The sequence below is a fragment of the Arabidopsis thaliana genome, chromosome 2 (assembly GCF_000001735.4).
Source record: "Arabidopsis thaliana chromosome 2, partial sequence".
Classification (NCBI taxonomy): domain Eukaryota; kingdom Viridiplantae; phylum Streptophyta; class Magnoliopsida; order Brassicales; family Brassicaceae; genus Arabidopsis; species Arabidopsis thaliana.
The window spans coordinates 13,774,528-13,786,696 of record NC_003071.7 but is presented as its reverse complement, the minus strand read 5'-3'; the positions used below and the strand labels follow the sequence as shown (position 1 = coordinate 13,786,696).

The window sequence follows — 12,169 nt, the reverse complement described above, 5'->3', positions numbered from 1 at the left end:
CTCACAGTCACACTTAATCGAGCTAGATTCGGTAAAAATAGTGTGACAACGACTTTTTCTTACAAAAGGATCTAATTAACCACATAAACTTCTGAAATCAGCAAGAACGTCTTCTACACAAGTACGAAAACTATAGCTTTTTAATTTTGAAATAAGGAAAATGTAATGAAAAATGATATATTGTACTTTTAAAAGTATTTCTATATTACTATATTAAAGTAAGAAATTAATATAGTAATATGGTCAAATGAACCTGGATATATATGGAAAGCACTTCAAGGTAAGGTGCGTTAATGTGAAAGAATCCAATGGATGGGCAAAATCGAGGGAATTGTATGACAAGTTACAACAATTCATTGAAAATGTTCAACAATAATATATTAAAGGGCAAACCATATTATTTTAATTAAAAAAAAAAAAACTGAAAATCACTAATAGGTCAAAGTTGAAAACTAATTATTATATGGCCCGATAGTTTTTATCAGAGTTAACAACTTTTGATCAATTCTATTGACACTCTTCATAATTGAATTACATATAATTAACGTACGAGGTTTTGAGCTACAACTTAAATGTATGTAACAAATTTGGTGGGACTTAGATCAATCTCTCTATCATAATCAAGAATAAACAAATTGCAAATATCAATTAGTGATATAATTCAACTGATGTAGGAAAGACTAAGAAAGTTTAATTTAAGTTTATAGGTTCTAGTGTTCTACTAATGTGGTATAATTTTACACATCCTGAAATGAAAATTAATATATTTGAAAACATATTTTATATTGAAATACATATTTCTAATAAGGAATAGAGAAATTTTATAGGCGAATTTTTCTATGTAACTAGGCAATTATTTTAGTTAAAAATTTAAACTAAAAATATTTACACCAAATACATGTGGTTATCATTCAATTTTTCAAATAAAGAAAAATTTAAGCGTATTCAACGTCATTTAATTCTTTGTTTTGAAAAGTAAAAAAATTGCAAGACGCGTTGAACTCGTGAATACATATTATGTATATACGACAAATTCATTAATTTGCCTTATTTTTGTCAACAATTAACATTTTCAATTAGTAGAACTGTAATGAAAAAAGTTAGGGAATCTTTTAAGAGGAGTGTTCTAATACAATTTGACACTTTGGAACAATTTTGCTCTTAAAAAGAAGTAATTGCTTATAAGACTCAAACTCTTATGATAAAAATGTTGCCCATATGAAAAGTGATCATGCCAACGTAATTTTGCATGAAATATCGCATACAATGACTTCTGATTTATCTTTCTTTCCCTCTACCCTTGAATATAGAATAAAGAAAATCATTACATTATATATTTTCTAGATTTAAAATAAATGTTTTTTTTTAAAAAGAGCAAGAAGAAAGACATAAAAGGCGTGTGGGAAAAAGAAAAGGAGTAAGACAAGTAAATAAGAGAAAAACGCGTCTTTGAAGAGAACGTCCCCATTCCATTAGGCATGCTATGCGCGGCCGTGAAAGAAGCTCACTCCTCTCCTTTTTCTTTTCTTCTTCTTTAATTTACAATTTTAAATCTCTAATCATATATTGTCAAGATTCAAGAGATATATAAACTGATCAATTTGAGATGTTACTTCCATTTCTTAGTTTTTGATATTCTTAGCTTAGTTATAATTCGAGTGTTTGTCTATTGTTTCATAAAAGTTTATAAGTAGGTGGAACAAGTCATTTTCAATTGGATTCTCTGTTAACATCAAATAAAACGGCTTTGACTAATTACTATGGATTTTATTGAGAACGACTTGTAAACATAAACTTATCTATGTCAGAAAACAAAAGAAGATTCAAACAAATATAAGACTGAGACAAGAAGAGGTCTTTGATCAAACAAAAAAAACACAATAAGAGGTGATAAAAGTAAGAGATATAATTTCTCATAATGATCTCATCACAATTTTTATCAACTCTAATATATATAGGTCTAAAGACAGACAATTATCTAAGTCTTTCTGTAATTTCTTAAGACCACTCTGTCTTTTCTCTAAGGAAAGACCAAAGAGACGAGAAGAAGACAAAACAAGGCATTAATAGTTTAAATAAAGCACGTAATAACAACAAATTATTACGTAATAATTTAACACAAAATTTATATTTCTTCCAAATATACACCAAACACCTCTAAAAAAAAATTCACCCTTTTCTTCTTTTTCTCTATATATCTAAAATCACAACACACAAAAATACTCATATATACAAAAATATATACAATATACAAACATCGTATATATCAAGTAACAGAGAGAAAAATCTTTTTTCTTCCTCTCCTTGATCGGAGGGTCGCCGTGTTGAAAAGGATGGATGGTGGTGGAGAGACGACGGCGACGGCTACGATGGAGGGGAGAGGGTTGAAGAAAGGGCCGTGGACAACGACGGAGGATGCGATCTTGACGGAGTACGTGAGAAAACACGGTGAAGGTAATTGGAACGCCGTGCAAAAGAACTCAGGTTTGCTCCGGTGTGGCAAAAGTTGCCGTCTACGGTGGGCGAATCATCTCCGGCCAAATCTAAAGAAAGGATCTTTTACTCCTGATGAAGAAAAGATCATCATCGACCTTCACGCTAAGCTTGGAAACAAATGGGCTCGTATGGCTTCTCAGGTTATAAATTTTTATCATAAATCTTTTTTTTCTTATTTCTTCATTTATTAATTTTTGTTTTTTAAATTAATCACCTTATTTGTTTCTTCAATTCAAGAAACTAGAGGGCTTTAAATTTTCTTATATGCAATTTTTTTTTCCTAGTTAAACACACAATTTGCATGATTAAATGTGTTTGAACTTTGAATCTTTCTTTCTCTTGGCATGATTAATCTTGCTTCTCTATTTTTTTGTTTGATGCTTATAAGCATGTTTTTTTTTTTGTTTTTGATGTATATAGTTACCTGGAAGAACAGACAATGAGATCAAGAACTATTGGAACACGAGGATGAAGAGAAGACAAAGAGCTGGTTTGCCTTTATACCCTCATGAGATTCAACATCAAGGGATTGATATTGATGATGAGTTTGAGTTTGATTTAACTTCCTTTCAGTTCCAAAACCAAGATCTTGATCATAACCACCAAAATATGATTCAGTACACTAATTCTTCTAATACTTCATCATCCTCGTCTTCATTCTCTTCTTCATCTTCTCAACCATCAAAAAGGCTGCGTCCTGATCCTTTAGTCTCTACTAATCCCGGCCTAAACCCGATCCCCGATTCTTCGATGGATTTTCAAATGTTCTCTCTTTACAACAATAGCCTTGAGAATGACAATAACCAGTTTGGTTTCTCTGTTCCTTTGTCCTCATCATCCTCGTCTAACGAGGTGTGTAATCCCAACCACATCCTTGAGTACATCTCCGAGAATTCGGACACAAGAAATACCAATAAGAAAGACATTGATGCTATGAGTTATAGTTCATTGCTTATGGGAGATCTTGAGATAAGATCGAGTTCTTTCCCTTTAGGACTAGACAATAGCGTCCTAGAGCTTCCTTCAAACCAAAGACCGACCCATTCGTTCAGTTCTAGTCCTATTATTGACAATGGTGTCCATCTTGAGCCACCTTCTGGCAATAGTGGACTACTTGATGCCCTCTTGGAGGAGTCTCAAGCCTTGTCTCGAGGCGGACTCTTCAAGGACGTTAGGGTTTCCTCCAGTGACCTATGTGAGGTTCAAGATAAAAGGGTGAAGATGGACTTTGAGAATCTTTTAATAGATCATCTAAACTCTTCTAATCATTCATCATTGGGTAAGCACATAAAATTTCCCATCATTTTCATTTATAAAATTCTTTTTGTTATAACCGATGATTTTAATTAATTTACTCAAAAGTAGTATGGATCTTTGGTAGTATCGAAGATATCTACTGGATCTTAGGGCTAATTGACTCTTTCATTTTAAATAGTGTTTAATAGTACATAACTTGGGTTCAATGCAACAGGAGCAAACCCTAATATTCACAACAAGTACAATGAGCCAACAATGGTAAAAGTAACGGTGGATGATGATGATGAATTATTGACGAGCCTTCTCAACAACTTCCCTTCAACCACAACACCTTTGCCTGATTGGTATCGGGTGACAGAAATGCAAAACGAGGCCTCATATCTTGCCCCACCAAGTGGAATTCTTATGGGAAACCATCAAGGTAACGGCAGGGTGGAACCACCCACGGTGCCGCCTTCGTCCAGTGTAGATCCTATGGCCTCGTTGGGGTCATGCTATTGGAGCAACATGCCTAGCATCTGTTAGTTTGGAACCTGCCCATGAGCAAAAATCATATTTCTTTGATTTGAAAAAAAGAGAAAGCTAATTGTGAGCTTAACTTGTGTTTAATGTGTAAAATCTTCTTCAAAGTGTTTTCAACTTGGGATGTGCTATGAACTGTATGTTAACATGTTTTCAAGGAACAAAAGAGAAATTGAAAGAGATGAGGAATGAGCATATAATTTTCTTTTGGGTTAAAGTCATGGTACATATGGATCTTATGGCTGTACAAGAGATGTTTACAAGTAAAAGAATTGCATTATACAAACTGATAGTTTCTTTTATTTATTCATTTTGGGACAAAACCTAATTTTGCATTTGATTGTTGTTTAGATTTATCAGATCCTCTTACACAGAATTTTAAAGTTCATCATCTCACAATCAGTTAAGATTTAGTGAAGTGATAGTCGACATCCTTTGTTTTACTAGGAAAATCTCTATTTGATTTTAAATGTCAGATCTTTAACAATGGAGTAGTTTAGATTCACGACTAGGCCACAATCTCTTGGATGTGTACTTGACTTTTATTTAGGAGAATTACTATAACAAACGTAAGAAACAAGTAAGAGCTCGAGAGTAGAAAATGGGGGAGGAGAATGTGATTGGGCAGTGAACCAACTAGTTGCATCCATTGCCATTGGCTTATGTCATTTGCATATTATTTCACACTATTCCAAGAAATAATTTCCTTAAATTGCGGCTCCCAAAGAAAGAAAAGATAATAATTATGTATGCAAGTAGGTCCATAACATATTTTTTCTTATGAGGTTCCTTAATCTTTGTACTTGCACCTTATCTGAGTTCTGACATCACACTGCAGTTCTTGGATCAGAAGTCTCTTTATTTCTACATTTTCACTTTACTTTATCTGGATATATTGATGTCACTCACTCTACAGTTTTCTTTCTTCTTAAGTTCCTCAAAATATAGTAATAATTCCTTCTCTAAAATGTCATTTCATATAATAATACTGAATCAAATAGCACAATGCGAGAAAAAAGTAGTACTAAAAGATAAAAAGCTGAAAAAGCACTCATTCCAAATTTAGCATCAATATGCAAATGACTACAGATGCTATGAAATTCTGAATCTGACAAGAAAGTCAGAAACTGGCCAAGCCTGAAAATGTCAGAAATTACATTCTAGAAACTGAATACAGTTTATTCCATTCACGACCATCGACAAAATCATATTAATCTGAAATTGAGTGGAAAATAAAAAAAATACAACAAGAAATCATCAATCATACTTGCTCACCAACACACACTACATCAAAACTATACACACAACTTAAGAAAAAAAGACTACAGATTAAGATTTAAGAAACAAGAACTGTGGAAATTGAATTATACCACCAAAAAAAAAAACTTATGGATATTTTTCAAGTGGCTATTGTTTTTTTATGAGATTGCATTGAAAAACAAACACACTTAGCTTTCATGGCTTCCACTTCACTCGCATACTCTCTGAATTTATATTCCTCCTGCTGTTTAAACGTTGGAGGAATCTTCCCTTCGCTGTAACATTGGTTACAGAGGCTAAACCCTGTTTTCACTTCCTTAAACCGAGACCCGATAATCGGATATCGGCAAACTGAACAAACCTGGTTCCCGTGTCGATTCCTATCTCTTGTTTCGAGTTTAAAAACAGTCGACATGATACCAAATCCCCACTCTGAATCATCGTACATCTCTAGAAACTGGTTGAATGTTACCGTCGAAGTATCATCGCTTTCTCCATGAACTTCTAACATTTCACTCATTCCTTGTGATGGTATGTAGATAGCTCTCAAGAGTTTGATGTATTTGACGGCTTCCATTTTTGTAATCTGAGAGCTTCCTTCGTTTACCGGTTTCCAAAGTAGCGCATCAAATGCAACTCTTTTCCTTTTGTCTGGATGGCCACCGCATAAAGGAGCAATCACTGCGTAAAACATTCCCAAATCGACTCTTCCCGACCCTGAATCATCAAGAACCGAGAGGATTTTCTCGTTTATGGCCTTAATAGCTCCTTGGAAAGTTTCAGGTTTCAGGACATTAAGCAGACGCCGGAGAATCTCTTCTAAGTTTGGTCTCCTTATAGATTTTGTGGGAATTCCATTGCCGGAATAGGATACAGGAACATTGTTGTCTCTCATCTCTCTTCTTAATGCTTCAACATCGCATTTCCACAGCCTTGTGACTCTCTGGAAGGCTCTAACTTGAAGAGCTATGGCTAAATCTGGCCTTAAAGTAGTCTTCTCGCCTACCGTCTTGAATTTGGAAGATTCCACAACAATAAACGGACCTTCTTCGTTAGCACTATTTCCTTTTTTGACCTTTTTCTTCTTCTGCAACTGTTTCAGATGAGATACCGCATCGTGCAACTCAACTCGGTTAGTCATTTTCAGGGCCTCCTTTAAAGCCCTTTTAGCTTCTTCGGTCTCTCCAGCACCCAACAAGGACACAGCCTTGTTGAGTTGTGCACGCCAATGGTTAGGCCACACCGCTAAAACTCTAGTGTACATCTCTGAAGCTCTTTGAAACCTACCCAAATCCATGTAAAGCCCACCGAGGTTATAAAGAGCATCAACATGACCAGGTTTCAAATCTATAGCTCTCTGGAAAACCTCAATAGCCCTCTCATCCTCCCCCATTGCATGAAGCGACGAAGCCAAATCACAATGCGCATCAGCATAATCCGGTTTCAAATATATAGCTTCCTCTAAAGCCTTCACAGCAGCTCTATACTCTCCTACACCAAACAGAGCACTACCTAGAAGCTTCAAGGCTCTGTAATGCGTTGGACAAAGAATCGCAGCCTCTCTATAATACTCACAAGCACTCAAAACCATACCTTCACCTTCAAGAGAGATACCAAGATTGACATAAATCTGAGGAAGCAAGTAAGCCCATTGATTCCCACCAGACTCCGCAGCTTCCAACGCCAACAAGAACTCGTCTTTCGACTCTTTATACTTCCCCAATACATAAAGACAATTCCCAGCTTTGAAATGAGGTCTCACATCAGTCGGTTGCAACTCACAAGCTCTCTTAAAACTAACAAGAGCTTCTTTAAACAACTGGTGCTCATACAAAACCTTACCAATCGCCATATGTCCATCAAAAGCTTCTTCTCTTGATCTAGCACCATCTGCTTTACTTCTCAACACACCTAATTCCTTCACAAACACTCCATAATCATGACTCGATTCTTCCCAATAGATTCTCTTATCCGAAATATCCGAAGACGGTCCTAACTCTCTAGACCATCCAGCTTCAGAAAACGCATCAACATTATTATTATCCACTTTCAATTTCCCATCTTTCTCCTGCTTAGACTTCAATCTCTTAACCAAAATCTCCAAATCATCAACAAGCTTCCACGTCTCATCGAAAACAATACCATGGTTCGGCGAAACCGCCCAAGCTGCCGTTCTCTGCTGCTTCTGCGCTTCAACAGCTCTCTCATCAGTAATCGAAGATGACGAAGCTTCAGAGGCACCCTTTGTCTCTTCGTTAAACTCAATCCCTAAAGCGTCGAAATCACGATCAACATCTCCAGCACCGTCGTCGTAAGTTCGGAGAAGACCGTCAAAGGTCAAACCTTTATCTCCGTCGATGAATTCAGCGTAGGTTCGAAACACTTCATCGAGAATTGCGCTTATCTGTTCGTCGCTGAATTTAACCCTAGGGTTCACAGCTACGACGAGAGCTGACATCTCTTCACGGCTTAATCCTCCGTCGAGATTCCCGTCGAATTGCTGGAAAATTCTCTTGACTTTCTCCGATCTGCTTCCTCTCGTCGTCATTTTTTCCTCACCGGAAAAATAAAAATCCAACCTTTTATCTTTCCCTCCCCACAAAATCTAAAAGTGAGAATCCAATGTAGGAAAAAACACGAAATTGAACACTAATTACGGATCAATTTCGAAGCTTTGTTGAGAGAAGCTACTTAATCCTCTGGTTTGTATTGTGAAAAAAAGTTGCTAAATTTAAGAAATGAAGAAGAAATCAAAGTGGTACAAGAGTCCGAGCTGTCTATTTGTTGTCTCTCTGTGTCTTAAAAAAAACTCAGAGATAGTGGACAGGAGATAACGGTGTTGTTGTACTCTGCTGTTGTGGGCTTAACTCTATCTTTTATTATTTTGATTAATTCTTACGAAATATTTGTCTTTCTAATTTTTTTTTTAAAATTCGAGAAAAGTAAGTACAACTATATAAATAGTTCAATAGTCAATACCAATAAATTGAATATTTATTGAAGAAGTCAATTCTCCACTTGTAATTAGAAAATGTGATAGAGAAGAGATAAAATGACGCATTATTGGCTAATAAATGCGAAATAAAGAACAAACCTTGATATTAGTTTAATCAATTCACACTAACCTTGATGTGGTAATCAAGCTAGGTTTTATTTCAAGAAATTCGATTTTACTTTTTTATAACCAAATTTGAAGCTAAACCAGAGAAAAATTTCAACATTACTTTGACAAATCCTTCAAACTATTGATACATCCTAGTAAACCAAATTCACAAACCGAACCGGTTTGGATCAAGTTCTAAGAGAAGATGAAGACAATGGAAACCTGAGACGAAGCTTATATATTTGCTAAGGGGTCTACTAGTTTGAAGATGATGATTATGGCATCGTTCTGGTGATTCTTGCTAGGCAATTATCTTTGGGTCGATTGTGAGGCAAGAACATCACCGGACATCCGGGATTGCTCCTTTCCACCCTGTGATTATGCCATTGGAAACAAAACATTACGATTCTGCATGCAGAGTGATAACTTGAAAGCTGAGCTATATACAGAGAGAGAGGAAGTTACCGGTATTTGAGGAGGAAATGATGAAGAAAAATGGAAATCTCGAGCTTGGCAAGATCGTTTCCCGGGCATAGGTGGCTTCCCAAACCAAAAGGAAGGAATGTGCCTGCTTTTGGTGTGTATCCCTGTAGAAGGAACCAGACAATGTTCAGATACTTTTGACATATAAGAGACGGCATCACCAAATACAGTTACAAAGACATTTCATTGTAGAATGCTTATCTCTACGTACCTCCCATCTTGAAGGATCAAATTTCTTTGGATCCGGGTAGATTTCAGGGTCCAAATGGACGTTCCTAAACCAAGTCAGAACCTTCCAGCCTTTTGGAATTATATAGCCTGAAAGAAGAGACATGAGAAATGAGTATAATAAAAAATTAAGATGATTTACCATGTTCCATGTAGGTAATGAGTATACTGATTACTGACCATCCATTTGGACATCACTCTTTGCTTCCCTGAAGGCCGTCAGAGAGAATGTAATTACTCGAAGGGTCTCATCAATAACCTGATAAAAAGCTCTTTCCATCAGTAAAAGACTGTAACAACTCATACAATGTTATAAACACCAAAAATTACGTTGCAATGAGGCAGAAACTTGACCTGAGAAAGATACACCATTTCACGTGTCTCTTTAAGCGTCAACTTCTGTCCCGGTGCTCTCTTTTTTACGATCCTCTCTTGTTCTTCCTATGGTACAACGAATATCACAACTCAAGAGTATAAACTGAAATTGTGAAACATATCTTCTAATTTACCTTAGCCTTTTGCAGAATCATAGGGTGTTCTTGCATCAAAATGGTAGCCCACATAGTGAGGTGTCCAGAAGATTCATGACCCGCATTAAGATACATCAACAAAAGGTCAATAATTTCCTCATCATCTAAGACTCTTCCGTTTTCATCTTTAACATCTATTAGATTATCCAGCATATCTTTTCTATTGGATGAAATATTCTGCTTCCTTTGATTTCTTCGGTTAGTCACTATGGACTGAAAGGCAGCTACAAGTTTTTTCCTTGCCTGTATAAGTGGAAAATACTACTCTTCAAATCCCAAGAGATATGCACAAGTGGAAACAAGAGGTTGTTGAATGTTTTACCTTCAAAGCTCTATGATAAGCAAACCCAGGAAGATTAATACCCATTGCTCGAACTCCATAGTTAAGGTTGGTATACTCCCGTTCCAATGAATCCATGACATGCTCACTCTCACTGCTGAGAAATATGTACATAATGACCTTAAACGTAAGCTTACGCAAATGAGATAAGAACTCGATTTCTCCCATTTTGGACCATTTTTCTAGATCAGTATTAACAGTTTCTTCAATGAACTGTATGTATACAGAGAGAGCTTCAGGGCCATTGACAGGAGCAGAAGTCAAACGCCTGAGCCTCTTGTGTTCTTCAAAGGAGATACCAACAAAGGACTTCCTGCCAATGAGTTTCATGGTAGATTTTGGCCAACCTATGTGGAAGGCATCATCATCTGTTAGAACTCGCCTACAAGTCTCTGGTGTTGTTACTAGTACACATGGGTACCCAAACATGTGTGCTTTATAAATCCCGGTACGCCCATACCTGCATCATTGAGGAAACGGAGAGTATGTCTAAGTTTTCAATTCATGATATGGAGAAGCAAGAGAGCAAAAACAAAATCTCAACTAAAGCAAAAAGTTTGAGAAGAGAGAGCACCTGGTGATGTAGGATTGGATGAAGGATTCAGGATCAGATGTTTTGAAAGCTCTAAGAAAGGACCACATGTTGCCTATGACTGGCCATCCCAAATCACCTGGTGGCAGATAGTGTTTTTTCTCACCAAGTTTGGACACATAAATCCAAACATTCACTCTCTTCAGCACCCATTTCAAAACAAACAATCCCAATATTATCAAAGGGAACCACATGAGAATCAAACCCGTTTCCGTCATAGCTTCAGTCGTAAACACTCTCCTATAAAAAAAACTCAATCTTTTGCACCTGACCACCTCTTGTATCCTCTAGATGTTATATCATACCCTGCATATAGATAAAAAATGGTGAGAAATATCTCTATAAAAGGAGGTTTCTTAAACACAAAGGAGAGTAAACGGACAAAGACTTAAAATTAGAATAGTGGAACAGTGTTGTTGAGTCTATCAAGGGAATGATACTTATCTAAACTTTAAACTAAAGAACCCGACCGCTTGTTTTCTATCTATTTGTTGGATAGATGTTCACATGTAGTGCTCAGTGACCATACTTTCTTTTCCATTTTAGCTCACTATAGCTCTTCCCTAAGCCTTTACTTCTTTGAGAAAAATATGTTCTTTACCAAAACCATACTCTTTATAACATTCATTGATGACAACAATCACATAAGAAACTCCAAAATTGAACAACACACCACGCAAATTGATCACAACAATCACATAAAAAACTTCTAAACTGAAAAACATACCACGCAAATTGCAGTACCGTTGGATCCAAACTAAAACCAAACTTTGCAAAGAACTTATGTAAAAAGAGGAGACAGAAAGGTGATAAAGAGCAAAACTCAAAGTAGGAGTCTAGGAGAAGTGAGACTCTAAATAATAAACGTTGCAGAAGAATACAAAGACCGTAAATGGTGGTGAAGAGCACACATTCCCAAAACAGAATCAAAAGGAAACAATTTAACAGAAGAATCCAAAATTGGAACAAAGAAACAGGAACTCCTATCAAATTTCTCGTGAATCATTGAAAGACACAAAGACTTTATTCCTGTTTGGTTCAATTTTAGCTCTTCAAGCGTTACTTTTCTTTTGTCACCAAATCAAATCCGTCAATTTTGTCTTCCTCTGAACACAACCCACAACACATTTGAGAGAAAGCCCGAACCTTTTTGAGCCACCCTGCTTCGTCTCCCCCATTGGCGAGAGCTACGTGAGCAGAAAAAGATGCAAAATTTCAGTCCCTCCGGTTAAATAGGTGTCAGAACTTGCCGGATTTGCCTTCTCCGCCATCTCCGTACCACCATTGAACCAGAGATTGTGTGGCACAGAGTAAACTAAAAAGAGCACAACTTTGATAAAACACTGTTCTATTTTTAC

The 12,169-nt window shown here is 36.3% G+C and overlaps 3 protein-coding genes across 5 annotated transcripts; 1 reads left to right on the top strand and 2 right to left on the bottom strand.

Moving 5' to 3' along the window:
- Positions 1–2,213: 2,213 nt before the first annotated feature.
- MYB101 (myb domain protein 101) lies at positions 2,214–4,590 on the top strand. Of its 2 annotated transcripts, NM_001084524.1 has the most exons (4): positions 2,226–2,343; positions 2,376–2,636; positions 2,917–3,775; positions 3,968–4,489. In NM_001084524.1, the coding sequence occupies exons 1-4, from the start codon at positions 2,338–2,340 to the stop codon at positions 4,276–4,278; spliced, it is 1,437 nt and encodes a 478-aa protein (NP_001077993.1). In that variant the 5' UTR covers positions 2,226–2,337; the 3' UTR covers positions 4,279–4,489. The 2 variants fall into 2 exon arrangements, with proteins under 2 accessions (NP_180805.1, NP_001077993.1); NM_128805.4 differs by having other exon boundaries at positions 2,214–2,636; positions 3,968–4,590.
- Positions 4,591–5,298: 708 nt separating this feature from the next.
- Positions 5,299–8,377, bottom strand: AT2G32450 (Calcium-binding tetratricopeptide family protein). The gene has a single exon (NM_128804.3). It carries the CDS (start codon positions 8,081–8,083, stop codon positions 5,675–5,677), a length of 2,409 nt encoding a protein of 802 aa, NP_180804.1. The 5' UTR covers positions 8,084–8,377; the 3' UTR covers positions 5,299–5,674.
- Positions 8,378–8,670: 293 nt separating this feature from the next.
- KAO2 (ent-kaurenoic acid hydroxylase 2) lies at positions 8,671–12,109 on the bottom strand. 2 transcript variants are annotated; one of them, NM_001202728.1, is made up of 9 exons: positions 11,958–12,109; positions 10,794–11,117; positions 10,202–10,679; positions 9,859–10,122; positions 9,704–9,790; positions 9,530–9,608; positions 9,333–9,439; positions 9,104–9,225; positions 8,671–9,010 (listed from the first exon to the last, which is right to left on the bottom strand). In NM_001202728.1, the coding sequence occupies exons 2-9, from the start codon at positions 11,027–11,029 to the stop codon at positions 8,914–8,916; spliced, it is 1,470 nt and encodes a 489-aa protein (NP_001189657.1). In that variant the 5' UTR covers positions 11,030–11,117; positions 11,958–12,109; the 3' UTR covers positions 8,671–8,913. The 2 variants fall into 2 exon arrangements, with proteins under 2 accessions (NP_001189657.1, NP_180803.1); NM_128803.4 differs by lacking the exon at positions 11,958–12,109 and having other exon boundaries at positions 8,695–9,010; positions 10,794–11,127.
- Between the last annotated feature and the right edge of the window lie 60 nt (positions 12,110–12,169).

Excerpts from the sequence above, each read along its gene's own strand:
- MYB101 (NM_128805.4), top strand. The coding sequence starts at position 2,334 with ATGGATGGTGGTGGAGAGACGACGGCGACGGCTACGATGGAGGGGAGA. Across the intron at positions 2,637-2,916 it reads GGGCTCGTATGGCTTCTCAG|TTACCTGGAAGAACAGACAA; the intron begins GTTATAAATTTT and ends TGATGTATATAG. Across the intron at positions 3,776-3,967 it reads TTCTAATCATTCATCATTGG|GAGCAAACCCTAATATTCAC; the intron begins GTAAGCACATAA and ends TCAATGCAACAG.
- AT2G32450 (NM_128804.3), bottom strand. The coding sequence starts at position 8,083 with ATGACGACGAGAGGAAGCAGATCGGAGAAAGTCAAGAGAATTTTCCAG.
- KAO2 (NM_001202728.1), bottom strand. The coding sequence starts at position 11,029 with ATGACGGAAACGGGTTTGATTCTCATGTGGTTCCCTTTGATAATATTG. Across the intron at positions 9,791-9,858 it reads TGATTCTGCAAAAGGCTAAG|GAAGAACAAGAGAGGATCGT; the intron begins GTAAATTAGAAG and ends GTTGTACCATAG. Across the intron at positions 9,440-9,529 it reads GAGTGATGTCCAAATGGATG|GCTATATAATTCCAAAAGGC; the intron begins GTCAGTAATCAG and ends CTCTTCTTTCAG.